The sequence below is a fragment of the Microtus oregoni genome, unplaced genomic scaffold (assembly GCF_018167655.1).
Source record: "Microtus oregoni isolate MIOR12 unplaced genomic scaffold, Mior012 000001F_ref0000356, whole genome shotgun sequence".
Taxonomy (NCBI): Eukaryota; Metazoa; Chordata; class Mammalia; order Rodentia; family Cricetidae; genus Microtus; species Microtus oregoni.
Genome location: NW_024543060.1, coordinates 4,736,483 through 4,753,851, shown reverse-complemented (window position 1 = coordinate 4,753,851; position 17,369 = coordinate 4,736,483). Strand labels below are relative to the sequence as shown.

The window sequence follows — 17,369 nt, the reverse complement described above, 5'->3', positions numbered from 1 at the left end:
TTACCACTAAGCGGTACCCTTATGTGTTGTGTTCTCTCTCCCTCTCTGTGTAGTTCTGTCTCTTTTGCCTTTCTTTAACCCAGTTTGACAATCTCTGCCTGTTAAATGGCCATTCTGGTTCCTGACCCAGAACTTGGCCTCTTTGTTCTGTTACCACTGAATCTGAGCTTAGGAGGCCACTGACTACAAACCAGGGCTGCTTTTGTGTTTTTGTTTTTAACTGGCTAAATATGCTCAGGGCAGGGCGGATTTCCGAGTCTGTTGCTGGGCTCTGACATCTGGAGCAGGGTAGTTGCGATCCTTCTTTGTTGATGGGGCTGGAACATCTGTGGAGCTGCGGCCTGGCTAAAGCAGCACTCCATCTAATTTGAAACTTCACCTACATTTGTAATTGATGTCCTTTTATGTGACGGAACAGGAATTAGTGATAAATTTTCCATGGTGGCTTTGGTTTGAAGACATTTGCAAAGTTAGCATCAGTTTAGCAGGCAAGGGACTGGGAAAGTCCAGCTCCAAGACCATCTCCAAAATCGTGCAGATGTGCAAGCAGTGCTGTCTCCAGAACTCAGAGCAGAACTCTCTTAGCCCCTCCCCTCAGGTAATGGTCAGAGAGATGCCACAGTTGGCGCTGTGATAGCGCCCTTGTTTATAGCGCTGTCATAAAGCGGCATGGCCACAGCAGCTTACAGAATGAAGGGTTTTTCTGGGCTTATGGTTCCAGAGGGACAAGACTGTCTTGTGTCAAGGAAGCGAGACAAGAGCAGGCATGGCGTCTGGGGAGAAGCTGAGCAAACACATACTGGTCCACAGCAGGGAGCAGAGAATAAACTCAAAATGACCCAAGTCTTAAGCTTTTTTTGCATGTGGTTTCTCAAGACAGGGTTTTTTCTGTGTTACAGCCTTGGCTGTCCTGGAACCTGCTTTGTAGACCAGGCTGGCCTTGAACTCCCAGAGATCCACCTGCCTCTGCTTCCTGAGTGTGGGATTAAAGGTGTGTGCCACCATGCCCGTTAAGTCTAAACACTTAAAGCACGTGCCAGTGACACCCTTCCTCTAGCCAAGCACACCTCCTAAACGTTTTAAACAGCCACCGACTGGGAACCAGACCTATGGAGACATCTTATTCAATCCTCAAGTTCCTTAGCTATTATCCAGATAATGAGAAAGCAACATTTTACCTCGAGAAAGCAGAGAGGATCTTACAGGGACCCAGAAAGCCGGAATGGTCATCTCCCTTCCATCGCCATCTGTCCTGCACGGAGGATAACCTCCTCCTGACACCAAGGATCAAGTGTATCCCAGGTCTAGAAATCTCCATACCTGTGTTCTCAGCTAAATCTCCTGCCTGAAACATCTGTCCTCTATCCTCGTACCAAAATGTTGCTCCCTAGGAAGACGCAGCACAGACACCTCCGTGGTCATCAGAACAAATCAGGCCTGTGCACATGTAGCTTGCCAGGAAAGGAAAGGCTTCTGTATGCGTAGTGAGCACTGTAGACGGCATACGTCAGCAGTGTAGACGGCATACGTCGGCACTGTGGACGGCATACGTCGGCACTGTGGACGGCATACGTCGGCACTGTGGCGGGGGGTACCACAAAGTGAACTGAGAAACACTCTTCTCCATTCGGCTTTCTGTGTTCATTGTATAAATAATCCTCAGTGTTTCATGAGAAAGTCAGTTTTCTGGGACTAGTGGTTAGTGTGAGGCCCTCTTGTGTGTCCTGAGTGGGAGGCAGCTTCACTGAGAGGCACACGCTAGGTGTCACAAGCAAGTGGCAGGCCACCAGGCCAGTCATTGGTAAGATCTGGACTAAAGTCACTTTGAGAATTCTTTGATGTAGCGCTGATTTCTTGTGTTTTCTGCCTTCATTTTCAGGTTGTCCGTACTGAGAAGAACAGTTTGAACAATCGATTCTTGCCTTGGAATGAGATTGAGACAGAGGCCATACTGTCTATCGACGATGACGCTCACCTCCGCCACGATGAAATCATGTTTGGGTTTCGGTGAGGGACAGATTTGCAAACACTTCAGTGTGAAAGTGAGAAAAACCGATTTGAACTTGACAGCTGACAGAGAGGAGAAACTCTATGAGGCTGTCAGGGCATCGTAGGACGGGCTTGGTCCCAGGTCTTGGTGGTTTGGCTGACTCTTGCTTATCCTCTTCAGGGCTGCTCTAGTCTCTGTAGGCTCTTCCTCTGGGGCTAGGGAGATGGGAGTCTCTAATTAGCTGGGCAAGGGTTGCTTGCCTCTCCTGGACCTGCAGGTCTTGTCATCCTTAAACCCATCCTCTGTGGCTAAGAATAGAGGTGGGGAAATTGGGTTTGTGTTGTAGGAGTGTGAACCAACTCCTAGATAGGTGGGAGGAACAAAGGACCGTTTGGTGAGGAATGGGTCAGGGCCAGAATACCAGCCCCCAAGATGTAAGTGGGGTGGAGAACAAGGGTCCAACAGGAAAAGAGGAGTGGGAGAAGGAGGTGGTAGCAGTAGCGGTGGTGACACTGACCTTAGTCACCAACATTGTCCATGCTGTGTGCTGGAGACTACCTGAGAACCTTGGCTTCTCTCACTAATGTCCCTGGAATTAGTTAATTTTTGCTATGACAAAATAACCTGATAGAAGCATCGCAGGGGAAGATTGATTTGACCGGGCTTTGAAGCATCCTGTCGACAGGTGCCTGGCTCCATGCACATGGACATGCCAGCATGGCAAGGAGAGAGAGTGGAGAGGAGACTCTGTCCTGACAGACGGGAAGCAGAGAAATGGCTGAGTATGGAAGGGGACCAGGACAGGGTGTCCCCCCAGAGACATGCCCCCAATAAGCTTGCCCTTCTAACTAGGATTCCACCATCTCCCAATAAAGCCATCCCATTATAAGTCCATCAAGGGATGAGTCCCCTTATAAGATCAGAGCAGTCACAGACACAGCCCAGGGCTGCGTCTAATCAAATTAATAAACAGGTAAGCCAGCACAACCCTAGGGCCCGATGTAGGAGTTGTAGTTTGTATAAGTGATCTACAGCAGTGAGCTGAGATACCAGAGAGCAGAGCCATAGGAAGTGGCAGCCAGCTGGTGGATTGCAGGCCTGTTCAACTCTCTCTTCTGTGCTGCTGCGCTCGGCCCGTGCGCTGGGGGCTTAGGGCCTAGTGAGGCATACTACCTGTAAGAGACTGAAGTGGGCTGGGGGTTCTGAGTGGGTCGTCACTGGTGTGGGCTCAGGTCCGTGTGTGAAACCTCCACAGTGAGGTCAGGAAAACACCTCACTGAGCACTCAGAACTTTTTCAGGAAGTTGGCATTTACTGTGTCACCCGGGGTCACTGTGGAAAATGAATTATTAATTCCTGTTCCATCAAAGAGAACAATGTGAGTTACACACGTACGTGAATTATGGATTAGTTGGAGTGCTGCTTTAAGTTTGCCTTAGTGCTAACACCCAAGTGAACATTTTGCTTGAAATCAAGTTTTTGGTGGCATTTATTGGACATAATTTATGTATACTCCCATTCATACATCCAGGTATTGAGCTGGGTAGATTTTTATGTGGTCATCAAGAGTCCATTTTAGAAAACATTATCACCAAAAGAAACCGGACCCATCAGCCACTGCTCATCCTCCAGCCCTGTTAAGTCCTAGGCAACCACCAAATTTCACATCTCTGTAGATTTTCCTATTGTGGGTATAAGTGGCCTCCTGCGGCTGGCGGCTGGCGGCTGGCGGCTGGCTTTCTCCTTTCTACCTTGTGTTTCTACGGCCGTCTGTCTCATAGCGTGCAGCAGTGCTTCACTCCTGTTGTATGGGTACCATATGTTCTTTCCTCGTTTATTTAAAGACAGGGTCTCGGGATGGCTGGAGAGATGGCTCAATGGTTAAGATCATTGGCTGCTCTTCTAGAGGTCCTGGGTTCAATTCCCAGCACCCCTATGGCAGCTCCAGTTTCAGGGGATCTGACACTCCCAAACAGACACACATGCAGGTAAAACACTAATCAATGCACATAAAACAAAAAAAATTTTAAAAAAAGGGAGGGGTTTCTTTACTGTGTAGCTCTGGTTAGCCTGAAACTTGCAATTTAGATCTGGCTGGTCCTGAACTCAGTGATCTGCTGCCTCTGCCTTCTGATTGCAGGGATTAAAGGTGCATACCACCAGCCTATGTTGTCTTTCTTAATAGTACTGATGGACATTTGGGTCCTTACTGCTTAGTGAAGCTCAGTGGTATGCTGTGCCCGTGCATATGCATGTCTGGACTGGAGCATTTCTCTTGGGTACATTCCTAGCTGTGAGGCGGCTGGGCCAGAGGGCGGATGTTTTGAGGTCCCGCTAAGCTGCTTTGCAAAGTAGCCACACCACTTTCCAGCCAGCGGTTAGTGAGCATGCCACTTTACCGCTATCCTTGTCAGTGCATACACTTACTGATTTTTATTTTAGAGCTATCCTAAGTGGGTGTGAAGCGGTGTGGTTCAAGATAGATTTGTGTGTGTGCAAAGTATATACACATGTGGAGGTCAGAAGTCAGCTTCAACTTTATGGACTGAACCATCTATCTCCCCAGTTCCCCTTTACAGTTTTGATTTGCTTTCTCTAACGACTCTGATGTTGAGTGTCTGTTCACGTGTTTATGAATTAGTTGACCATTTGTATGCCTTTGGTGGAGAAATGTTGATTTCAGATATTTGGCCTGTTTTTGTTTGGATTGTGTGTAGAGAAAGGGGGTTTATTAGAATGACTTAAAGGCTGTGGTCCAGCTAGTCCAACAATGGCTGCCATCAACAGAAGGTCCAGGAATCCAGTAGTTCAGTCACAATTCAGAATCCACTGGGGTCCCAAACAAGTAGGCTCTGATACCAGGGAAAGAATGGACTTGCTATGGTGGAGAGAGCGAGCAGGCAGAGAGCAAAGCTTCCTTCTTCCACCTCTCTGTGTAGGTTTCCAGCAGAAGGTGTGGTCCGGATTAGAGGTGAGGTTTCCCAGTTGAAAAGATCCAGATTAAAGATGTGTCTTCCTGCCCCCGAAGATTCAGATAAGACGTGGATCTTCCCGCTTCAAATTAAGCAAAAACCCTTCACAGGTGTGCCCCTTTATTTTGGGATTTTAGTTAATTCCAGATGTAATCAAGTTGACAGCTAAGAATGGCCACTGCAGATCGTTTGTCTCTCTATTGCTGCCATCTCACAGTTCTTTTTTTTTTTTTTAAAGATTTATTTATTATGCACACAGTATTCAGCCTTCATCTATGCCTACAGGCCAGAAGAGGGCACCAGATCTCATTACAGATGGTTGTGAGCCACCATGTGGTTGCTGGGAATTGAACTCAGGACCTCTGGAAGAACAGTCAGTGCTCTTAACCACTGAGCCATCTCTCCAGACCAGAGTTCTTTGTTCTAGATCAAAGCGTATCTGTTTCAGGCCAGAGAGTCTGCTCAGCGGTCTCTTTGCACCGCCTTGTGGCATTCCTTCAAGCATAAAGTTTCCAATTTTGATGAATTCTAATTTATCTGTGTTCACTTTGTGTTTTTAGTAGCATTTACAAAACTGTTTTTATTGTATTTTGTCAGCTTTAGTTCATATAAGTTGGGAAAAAGTAGTTTACCTTAGCAGTTCACTTTGAGAAGCACAGGAGTTCCTCTGTCTTCATTCCATCCCCTGACCCTCCTGGTCTTAGGCTTCCTTTTGCTACTGTGCCATAGGTCACAGAAATAGCATCTTTACTTCTGGCAGAAGGTCAGCTCTCCCCCAAGCCCCAACGTGGTGGATTACTGAAGCAAGTCTGTGGCTAGCTGAGATTGAAAAAGGAAAATCCTGCTGACCAGGCTGTGTCCATGGTAATCAGCCGTTGCTCTTCCTCTTATGCAAGGAGAAAAGCCTAGAAGAGCTCTAGGAATGGTCTTGCCACTGCAGGTGTCGGTTGTGGGAAATGGCTGTATTTTTGATGTGGAAAGACACACTTAAGGCCCACTGAGGGGCCGGGAGCTGTGGGTGTGGCCATGAGGTGTTAGGAGAACTTCAGACACTCCTAGCTTCCTTCCCAAGAATGCCAGAGAAAAGGAGCCCCAGCTCTGAGGAGCTTGAATTCACAGAGGTGCTGAAGGTGCTGGCTTCTTTGTCAGCTCTGGCTTTTTGACTTTTCTGGGTGGTGAGGAAGTAGTGAATCCGTTTTAGTCATTCTGGATGTGGGCCCAGCCTTCAAGAACTGAACTGGCACAGCTGAATTGTCTCCAGGGGTAGATCCCCACCGACATCTGTGGGCAGGAGAGGGAGACACAGAGCAGAAAACACAGTATGCCTTGTTTAGGTTTTATTAGCTTATATCAGTTGTACGAAGCTAGGGACTTCATTGTGACATTTCTGTGCCTCCATAGGATATAATTTGCATGCTCATCCTCTTTACCCATCTTTTCCTCTGTCCCCGCTTACTTCTTTTAATTTCATGTCGTTTCCCCTTCATTTCTGCACAAGATAGAAAACATTTTGTCTTCCTGAGTCCAGCTTATTTCATATCACATGATGAATTTAGCTCCGTCCATGTTCCTAAAAAATGATATGATTTCACTCTTTGTACCTGTGTCTGTGTGCCACACTGTCTTTATCGACTTAAGAATGGATGGGCACCCGGGCCACTGTGAAATGCTACCGAAAATGTCTCTGCAAGATGCTGACTTGGATTCTTTTCAGTAGAGGTTGTACTTTAACGCCCTGAGGGGCTCCGTGCCGATTTTCTAAGTGGCTGGATTAACTTAGACTCCTGCAGTGTGTGTCAGGGCCCTGTGTGTCCACACCTCCTTACTAGAGTTTCTGTTTGTCTCCTTGACGACAGCTATTCTGACTGGGTAACAAGAAAGCTCAAGGTAATTTTGATTGCATTTTCCTGAGAATGAAGGGTGCTGAACAGTTTTCCATGCACTTATTAACCACTTATTTCCTTCGCCCATTTATGTTGTTTAATTTTGAGGTCTTTATATTCTAGTTATTGCTTCCCTGTTGGGTGTGTACCAGGCAATGCTTCTGTCTCCTCTGTCTCTTCTCTGGGGGCCTACCTTGTGCAGAGCTGTTGTAGTGGACGCAGAATCACTTGTAACAGTCAGAAGTGGGAACAGAGGAGAGAGTCATTGTGTGGTCCACTCACAGGAGGAAACTATAGGTACAATTCATACTGACAGTAAGAATGGTGCGAGCTAGGCCAAGGAAGACAAGTATCAACTTAGACCTCCAGTGTTGGAGGGTTGGCAGATCCTGGAGATGTTGTGACGGTGACCCAACTTGTCTGTCTTTAATGCTACTAGATAATGTACCCCTCAAAAAGATTAAGATGGTATTTTGCCGCAATAAAAAAAAATTCGTTGTTTATAAGAGGAAATCTATAAGGCCCTGTTTTGTGGTGGAAGTTGTGAGTTATCATCTGTTAGATCAGTGACTCTCAAACTGTTTCAGGGATTGAAATGCCCTGAGGCTGCTCAGGAGGTCTTGGGCAGCTGCAGCAGCTGCAGTCTCTGAGGCCTTTAGCGGCTGCCGGCTCCTGGAACTTGTGCTTTCAGCTCTGGTTTCAGCCAGTGAGACTGCGAACTGATTGTATTTATTTTGACTTAGCTATAGGAATGATAGAAAAGTTTCTCCTGGGCAGCAAGATGACTCATCAGGTAGAGGCACTTGCTCACTAAGCCTAGGGGCCTGAGTTTGATCCTGGACCCCACATAAAGGTAGAGAGAACCCATGCCACCATAGTGTCCTCCGATCTCTACATGTAGACATGAACACATGCATGCAAACATGCACACTGCATGTTTTTTCAGATTCTCAAAGTGGGACCCAGTTCTCTCAGTTTTCTTGCATTTACAGATGCCTCCATCTGATGGTCAGTGGACAGCTTACACAGTGGGTTTCTCTCTGGGCCCTGCTCAGCTTAGGAAATGGGTTCTCCTCACAGTGATTGCTGTGGTATCTGAGTGCTTCTCACATGTGCTGTCTGGAGCAGGAAGCTCAGGGTAAAGAAATTACATATGTGTTCTGTGGAACATGTTCATTACATGTAAATGTGTCATGTTCATTACAAACAAACCTTTAAAGAAATTATAGAAACAGGAATTGGTTGTCTCCCACTTCTTAGCAGATTGTCACCTTCTGAAGTGCCTTACAATGTGACCTTCCCACGAGACACTGGAGGGACACCTGTGTGCAGATTATTAATGACAATCACTGTAGTTTTTTTTTTTTTTCATTTACCTGATTTGCTTGTCTGACTTTTTTTTTTAAGAGAAAGGAAAAGGAAATAAAAGGAAAAAATGCAAAAGTCTAAGGGTCAAAGCAATCCAAATAAAAGCACTCATTTTAAGTGTGTGTGTTTTCCAGGGTGTGGAGAGAGGCACGTGATCGTATTGTGGGTTTCCCAGGCCGGTACCACGCGTGGGACATCCCTCACCAGTCCTGGCTCTACAATTCCAACTACTCCTGTGAGCTGTCCATGGTGCTGACAGGTGCTGCCTTCTTTCACAAGGTAAGAGAATGCTGGTTCAGTGCTATACCCTTAGTAAGGGTGAGCTTTGTGTGGGAATGAACGCTGCCTCTAACCTTTACACACACACAAACACACACACACACACACACGCACGCACACACACACACACACATACACACACCTATATACTGTAGGTGGAGCCCGCTTGTTCATTTCCTGACTGCTCAGACCCGAATAATCATACAGAAACTATATTAATTCTATATTAATTACAACTCTATTTGGCTGAGAGTTTGCACATTACTAGCTACCTCTTATATCTTAAATTAACCCATTTCTATTAATCTGTGTATTGCCACGAGGCTGTGGCTTACCCAGTAAGGTTCTGTTCTGGTGTCTTTCTCCTTCAGCAGCTACATGGTGTCTTCCTGCCTACTCTCTCTTCCAGCCTGCCTGTATTCTTCCCTGCTATAGGCCGAAGCAGCTTCTTTATTAACCAATGGTAATAAAACATATTCATAGCTTACAGAGGGGAATCCCACATCAATATACCCTTCTGGGCCAGAGGCAAGCTGTTCCTGCATTTAAAGAAACTGGGTGATGTGCTTAGAGAAGCCTAGTGTGGTGGCCCTCACCTGGAATCCCAATAGCTGTAGCTAAGTAGGAGAGTCACAGGTTTGAGGCTAGGCTAGGTTGTACAGTGAGAACCCATCTCAGGATGAGAAAACAAACAAACCATGCATATAGTAACTGAAAGTTAGGACCAGGACAGCCTGTAGACCATGAGGACTCCTGCAGACCACTGGCTCTCGCTATGGAATGATTGCCACTGTACAAGGCCCACTGTGGTTCTCTGTCCAAAGGCTCTGCCACTTCTGCCCAGAGATGTTTTCACAGTAGGGTTTGGGCTCACTGGATGCCCACAGTGCAGGTGCCTTCGACCATCATGTCCCTCTGCACTGTTATCTTTATGCTGCTTTTGCTCCTTTTTCTTTATTTCTTCTGATATGCAACATTAGTGCTAGCCTGTTGTGGCTCCTGAGTTCTTTATGGATGTCTGGTCAGAGCTGCAGTGTCCTGGGTTATAAGGAACACTAGAGTATGAAAACGTGCATGAGAGAAATGAAGAAATAGCGTACGTTTTTATGTTTGCTTGTTGAAAGGCCATCGTTTCAGATACGTGGGTAAGTAAGGCATACTACTTTCACTCTTCCTTTGTTTGTTTTTTTGAGACAGGGTCTCTTACGTAGCCTTGACTGTCCTGGAACTCACTATGTAGATCTGGGTGGCCTCAACCCCAACTCAGATCTGCCAGCCTCTGCCTCCCAAGTGCTGGAACAAAAGGTGTGCGCCATCACTGGCTTTTTTCTTTTGTGGTGCAGCTTAGGATCAAAGCTAAGCTGGAGGTGCAAAGGGCTCTGCTGCCAAGTGACAGCTCCAGTTCTTTTTGAGTTTGAATAACATGGTTATAAGGACATTTAAAATGCTACAAGGCTCATATTATATTTAGTTTTTTTAAAAAATTAATTTTTTCCAGTTGTGTGTGATATGTATGTATGTATGTATGTATGTATATAGGATATATTTGCATGTGTGTGGGCACATGCAAGACTATGTATATGCAGGCTCAAGGCTGATGTCAGGGATCATCCTTGATCATCTTCTACATTATTCAATAAGGCAGGGTCTCAGTGAACCCCAGAGTGGATATGGCTGGTCTTGGCAGCCAGCTTGCTCTAGAGGTCCTCTGTCTCCACCTTCCAGGCTGCAATTACAAATAGGCTACCACCCCACTTGCATTTATGTGGGTTCTGGGGATCCAAACTCTAGTTCTTAGTGTCATTACCCCAGCCCCATATTGCATTTCTTTTGAGTGATGTTGGCATATACTTTCCCTTTTGAAGTCTTCAGCTGGCTCTGAAGGTGGTGGGCACTGCTCCAGTGTTCAGGGGGCTTAGGTTCCATTCCCAGCACCACAGAATCCCTATTCTGAGACGAGCGAGTCCCCTCCACCGCCCCTACAGTTCCTCAACCACTGAACTGGCTTTCGTTAGGGTGCTGCCTTCCTTTTGGTGCGTTCTTGTAGACTGTAAAGATGCAGGCTGATAATGCGATGTTCTTAGTGGAGACCCACGTTGCAGGATGCTTATTCCTGCTCTCAGTCCATGCATCCCCGCTGTGACCACCTGCTGGGCACCTTCCCACTCCTTTCCAGTAGCCCCTAGAGCCATGCATATTTTTGCTGCAAGTGAGACCTCCTAACAGTGTTCCGATCCTTTCTTCCCCGACAGTATTATGCCTACCTGTACTCTTACGTGATGCCCCAGGCCATCCGAGACATGGTGGACGAGTACATCAACTGCGAGGATATTGCTATGAACTTCCTTGTCTCCCACATCACACGGAAGCCCCCCATCAAGGTAGGCCTTGTATCCGTGGGAAGGTGTGTGCATGTACACCTCATTCTTGTGTTTGTCTCAATGCAGCTGTGATGGTGCCACACCCCAGAGACTTTCCTGTCATGTGCACAAAGACACCCCTTACATAAGTGATGTCAGGACTGTAAAACAGGACCTTGCACTAAGGCCACTGGATAGAGCTGAAGGACTGCGGGGCAGGAAGGGTGGGACAGCTTTACTCCCCTTCTTCCTTCACTTCTGAAGCAGGCTGTGGTTTCTAAGGGTAGATGCATTCGCTGCTTTGTTACTGGAAGGAATCACAGCCGTCTTCACATCACCTTATGGTAGCTGCAGCATTTCAAAGTAGCGCTGCTGGTCACTGCTGTGACATGGTGGTCACAGTTCAGTTCCCAGCATGCATGTCGGATGCCTCACTACCTCCTGTTACTCTAGTTCCAGGGGATCTGATGCCCTCTGCTGGACTCTGCAAGCACTGCACTCATGTGCACATACCTACACACAGACATGTATACACATAATTAAAGTAAAAATGTAAAGAAGCCACTGCTTCAGTGAAAACAGTGGTTGTGTAAGTGTGTGATGTGGGTTTGTGGCTTCAGGGAGAGTTGGTGAGAGAGCAGTGGGTAAGTGGAGTGAGGGGCCAGGCTGTGTCTGCGTGTGTCCCCTAAGTACTACTGTAGCTTACTTTTACATGTTTCTTTGTAAGAGATTTCATTTAAAATAGATGGACAAGAGTTGTGAGATGGTATAAATGCCTGTCCTCCATTCTCCTGTATAGACATGTCATACATAGACAGCCTGCATGGATGCCTCGTACACTGGATGGCTGGCTTCCTTCTGCTCTGACTTTGTCCTGTCTCTTCTCCAGGACCAGGGTTGTCTGTTCTGAACTTCCGTGAATGACCTTACACCTTTCTCCATGTCTCTTCATCGTCTTGCTTACATAACTTTGCCGTCTTGTTTCCTATGCTGGGTTCTAATTTCAGTGCCCTTCACTGGTTTTTCTCTTCATGCTTGTAGGTTGAATGGATGGTTTCTATATCTCTAGGAAGCTCCTGTGTACATCCACATTCATCACAGCCGCCCATCGTCCTGCTGCCTCTGGCTCTGGTTTCTGCAGGTCCTTCCTCTGTGCTCGCTCATATGTATGACTTGTTTTGAGGCTGCAAAGGGCTTTGCCCTTTTCCCATGTTCAGGCTCACAGCCTGTTTGAGACCACATTAGGCTTGATGAGCATCTTGGGGTGTCCAGGACACACAAGTAGCTTAAATTTCTACCTCTGTCAGATGTGACTAGAGTGCCGTTTCCTCTCTAATTAGAGCTGAGCTTGAGAAGAAAACCTTTGTCCACCATCTTTCTCGGTCTCCACCACCCAGGTCTCATCCCACTGGGTCCCAGGCTCAGGTCTCCAGTAGAACTTTGTGAAAGGTTGCTGTCCTAGTTAGGGTTTCTGTTGCTACAAAGAGACACTTTTTTGTTTGTTTGGTTTTGGTTTTTTGAGACAGGGCCCAGATTGGCCCTGAACTCAGAGATCCTACTGCCTCTGCCTCCCATATGCTGGGATTAAAGGCATGAGCTACCACCACCCAGCCAACAACAACTCTTATAAAAGAAAACATTTAATTAAGATTGGCTTACAGTTCCAGAGGTTTAATCCATTATCATTATGGCAGGAAGCATGGCAGCATGCAGGCAGACATGGTGCTGGAAGAGGAGCTGAGAGTTTCTACATCTTTAGCCATGGGCAACAGGAAGTGAACTGTCTACCATACTAGGCATAGCAGCTTGAGCATATATGACTTCAAAGTCTGCCCTCACAGTGATATACTTCCTTCAGCAAGGCCACACCTCCTAATAGTGTCACTCCCTATAGGTCAAGCACTCAAATACACGAGTCTATGGGGCCATACCTTTTCAAACCACCAGTTGCCTATGCTAATGGTTAGCCATATGGTTTGTGACACCATCATGTTTCTTACATTTTTCTAATTGTTGGAAATCTTAATAACTAACTCTTTTTTCATTGTTTTAAAATGTAATTTTCTTAAATATCTTTGTAATGGCTATGTAATATTTTAGAATTATTTGTTTCTGTTGTGGCTAGTTTTCCAGTATTTCACTATGAAAAATGTGGTTGAAACAACTATACCAACATCTTGCTATACCACCCAGGTAAAGATTGCAGGTAGACTTGTTTGGGCCAGTCACACTGGGCATACTAATACTTTGTGTTTGATAAATATGGTGACATGGAAAGGCCCCCTATGAGTGTTTTGGATACATACATGCTGGGCTGTGTGGATGGAGCCATTGGTTCAGCATCTTCTCTGTGGACGTAGCTTTGGCTTGGCCACGCTATGAGGTTCTGTCAGCAGTCATGCTGTGTTCTCACCGTGCTCTCTCCTGTTTCCAGGTGACATCCAGGTGGACTTTCCGATGCCCAGGGTGCCCTCAGGCCCTGTCCCATGATGACTCTCACTTTCACGAGCGCCACAAGTGTATCAACTTCTTCGTCAAGGTGTACGGCTATATGCCCCTCTTGTACACACAGTTCAGGGTGGACTCTGTGCTCTTCAAGACCCGCCTGCCCCACGACAAGACCAAGTGCTTCAAGTTCATTTAGGGCCTCGCCAGTTCTGAAGAGACCATGAGTGGAGTGAGGGGAGTCGCTCCACGGTTCCCAGGCATTGAAGGACCTTAGGGACATCTGTGGGGCGGGGCTCAGACCCTTTGCTGGGGAAGGCAGCAGGAAGAGTGGAAGGGAGTCAGTCACACTGGGCCCAGCATCCTGGTCAGCAGACTCGGGGCTTCTGCACGGGGCACTGACTGATGGTGAACACTGAGGACTGTGGGACTCTTGGGAGTTTCTAGTTCATAAGCCCAGGACGGCTGGTTCGTGGTTTTTAAATTCAGTAACAACTATTATTATTTAAAGAGAGTTTCACATCTGCCATTCAAGGCTTATTTATGTGTGTGCATATATGTACACACATACGTGTATATACATATATATGCACACACACATATACATATATATATATTTGGTGGGGTGGGGGTGCACTTGAAATTTCTGCCAATCTCTCCAAGGGAGGGACCTACCTGGCTATGTATTTAGTGGAGAGGGTCCTGACCCTGTGTTACTTGGACTGTCCCAATGGCACTGGCTACAGAAACAAGCAGGATGGACTTGGCCTAGGCAAGATCTCCTGATCTACCCCGACCCCTTCTTGTAGACTCAGTGATACTAACACAGCTTCCCCTCCTGCTGGGGCTGCGCAGCGGGGCTGGCATGCTCCCTGGGCTTTGAGGGCTGGTGCCAGGCAGCACTTGTCTTGGGGGTTATTGCCACTCTCCCATTCTTTCTTGTGTTTGAGAGAGGATAAGGAAGCAACCGGTGAGGCAGGGATGAGGCCTCTGCTGCCCAATGGCCTTTAGCTCACCCTCTTGGTGACGCCGGTGCGGGGCGCTGGTGCAGGTCCCTGTGCTATTTAGCAGGTCTCGATTGGCCTGTGTCCTTTGAGGATCCCAGAGTCTCATGGCAGGGCCTTGGGATGGACACCTAAGTGAGTTCACCTTTCCCCTCACGTCTGGACTCCATCATGTACCTGTGGGGTTTAGACCCCGGATGTCGAGTTGCCTGTTGGAAACCCCCTCTTTTGAGGTCTGGGACATGCTAGAAGCTGGAGGCTGGGGTCCGGCCTTGGAAGCTAACAGGCGCTCACCCCCGTGTCACCATTCTCCAGTCCCTGTTATGGTTCTGTTCCCAGGGCTGCCAGTGAAATAAGCTGATTTTGGGGGTGGTGGCAGCAGGAAACTGGAAGCGTAGCATTGTGTCAGGGATTCCGCCTGTGACTTGTCACCCCGCCCGCCTGGCTGAAGTGGAACTGAGCAGCTGCACCAGACAGAGCTCAGGGCTGTCCTGGCCGTGCACCTGCCTTAAGCCAGTCCCGTCTTCCTAGGCCCTGACCCAAGTGCTGCTGTCCTGACTTCTCTGTAGATCCCTTCTGCTGGAGGCTGCCGTGGCCTCCACCTCCAGGAGTCCCTGCGGCCAGAGGACCAGGCTGCTGCAGAGCTTCCACTGGTGTCTTCTCCAACCCGACGCCAAGGGCTGCCTGGGACGTCGTTCTTAGCACCTCAGCAAAGGGGTCTAGACTCTTTCCCCGACTCTCTGTCCTTTCTGTTCCTTGTGGCAGTAGCCCTCTTCCCTCAGGGGAGCCAAAGAGTGTGGTGTTTTTTTTTCGCTAACTATGTGGCTGCTATTTTTTTTTTTTTTTTTTACTTCCCAGTATTGGGGATGGAACCCGGAGCTGTGGATGGGCATCCCGACAATCGCTCTGCCATGAGCCCCGGCCCTATCCGCCTTGTTTCTTTAATGTGAGAACTTGTAGATTGCTGTGGTATCCGATGAGGAAGTCCGTCTCTATGGTAGAACCCCTCTGGAGGGCACTGAAAGCTGTTGGTCACTCATGGATGTCATCGAAATGTGTTTCAGGGATAGTGGTGTCAGAGCATCCTATGGGGTAGCATCTCTGGGCCTGGTGGGAACACTAACTGAAGGTCCCCAGCAGCAAGTATGGACAGTGACTGTATCTGAGGGACCCTCTCAGAGGCAAGAGGCAGAGACAAGCAGTTGGACCTGCTTGTCATTTAGGTTGGGGAGCCAGGGGGCATGCCTGGAAATGATTCTTCCCGCTACAAGCTGCTTTGCTGCAGCTCACCATGGTCACCTAGTGCAGATTCCTAACACGGGTCACACCTGACTACCCAGTCTCAGCTTCCAGGGCCAGGACAGCCTTGGTTTTCAGTTGCTCTTTATCTTGAGGGCAAGGGCCACCCACAGAGTGACAGTCACCCCCCCTGGGTGCCTCAGGCCAGTGGACCACCTACAATGCTCATGTCTGGGGTGGCCTTGTTAGCACAGGTGAAGCTGGAGGGTGGGGCTGCCTGGGGCAGCTCTGATAACATAATTTGTCCATCTGTCTGCCCCTTTCAAACCATGAGCACAAAGGTCTTACGTTGGATTTTTGTAAAAAAAAAAAAAAAAAGAAAAGAAATAAATGGAGACTTTAACTCAAGCTGTTTGGAGGTGTTTGGTTATTCTCAGCAGGGACAGAAGAGTTACCTGAGCCAGGGTGTCTGCCTGAATGCAGTGGTCTCTGAGTGGCCAGCTGGGAGCCCTCCACCATCAGCCAGGGAGCGGTAAGGGGAGCCGACAAGCGTGAACCGGCGGTCAGCCATGTTTTATTTTGCACACCAGCCAAGCTTTCTACTGTGGAGATTTTTTTTTTTTTAAAGATTTATTTATTTATTTCTTATGTATACAGCATTCTGTGAGCATGTATGCCTGCACACCAGAAGAGGGCACCAGATTTCATCATAGATGGTTGTGAGCCACCATGTGGTTGCTGGGAATTGAACTCAGGACCTCTGGAAGAGCAGCCAGTGCTCTTAACCTCTGAGCCATCTCTCCAGCCCTACTGTGGAGATTTTTAAAAAGATTTATTTTTATAATGCGTGCGTGTGTGTGCGCGTGTGTGTGTGCGTGCGCGTTCACACGTTTGCAGCTGCCTGCTGAGGCCAAAAGAGGGCATCAGATCTGCGTAGCAACAGGTCTTTTTTTTTAACCACTGAGCCATCTGTGGCTCCTCTCATTTGCTTTAGAAATGTGTTAAGGTGTCCTGTGCTGACCTGGCAGGGGTGGTCTCTGGGTTCCACTTCCACATCAAGTCACAGGCTTTTGGTGTGTGCATCTGAGAACTACCTGGTTGAGAGCAAGTGCTGTCCTGGGCTGTGGAAGATGGAACCTGGGAATTCCAGGCCTGCAAAGGCAGGCCCTCCTTTGGCTCGGCAGGTGGGAGCCCAGGGCACTGACATCTAAGGTTTGATGGATCTAAAATTGTCCCTCTGGTGAGGCCAGCAGAAGTGGATGTCGTGCAATAGTTATTATTTCTTATGCCCAGAGTACTGAGGAGGGTGAGGAGGCTGCTCTATAAAAAAATTGCACTGTATACACAGAATGCCTATTTAGGATTTCTGGTTAGTTCTGTGGAATCCAGAGTGTCTTGGAGTGTGTGCTGTGAAGTGGCCGCTGTCCTGTCTCCAGGCAGAGCAGCCCCGCTTGCTGGCCGTGGCCTGCATGCTCTACGTCCGTCACACACTGGAGGAGCATCCCCAAGAGCTCAGCGCCAAGGAAGCCATTAGTGGGCTCTTGACGAAAGACTGGGACAGATAAGTTGGAGAGGACAGGCAGAGTGAGCGGGATTGCTCCCAAGGTCCCCGGACATTGAGTGACCTTGGGGACATTTGTGGGGTGGGGTTCAGACCCTTTGCTAGGGGAGGCAGCAGGAAGGGTGGAAATGGGGGTAGTTGTCTTGCCAACAGCCATTTGTGCATTTCAGTGATAAGTGAGCCCGGGGTGGAGGTGCTGATCTGTAGCCCAGGTGCTCAAGAGGCAGGAAGACTGCCTGAAGGTATCGTGGACCCTTGGGCCATTTCCT

At 48.0% G+C, this 17,369-nt stretch overlaps 1 protein-coding gene across 1 annotated transcript in view; it reads left to right on the top strand.

The window, feature by feature from the left end:
• Extl3 (exostosin like glycosyltransferase 3) overlaps positions 1-15,939 on the top strand; it is a 93,985-nt gene extending 78,046 nt beyond the window's left edge. The window contains exons 5-8 of the mRNA XM_041665796.1: positions 1,880-2,007; positions 8,347-8,491; positions 10,744-10,872; positions 13,286-15,939. Of these exons, the coding sequence (XP_041521730.1) occupies positions 1,880-2,007; positions 8,347-8,491; positions 10,744-10,872; positions 13,286-13,495 (612 nt within the window). The 3' untranslated portion in view covers positions 13,496-15,939. The remainder of the gene's footprint in view (positions 1-1,879; positions 2,008-8,346; positions 8,492-10,743; positions 10,873-13,285) is intronic.
• The last annotated feature ends 1,430 nt before the right edge of the window (positions 15,940-17,369 follow it).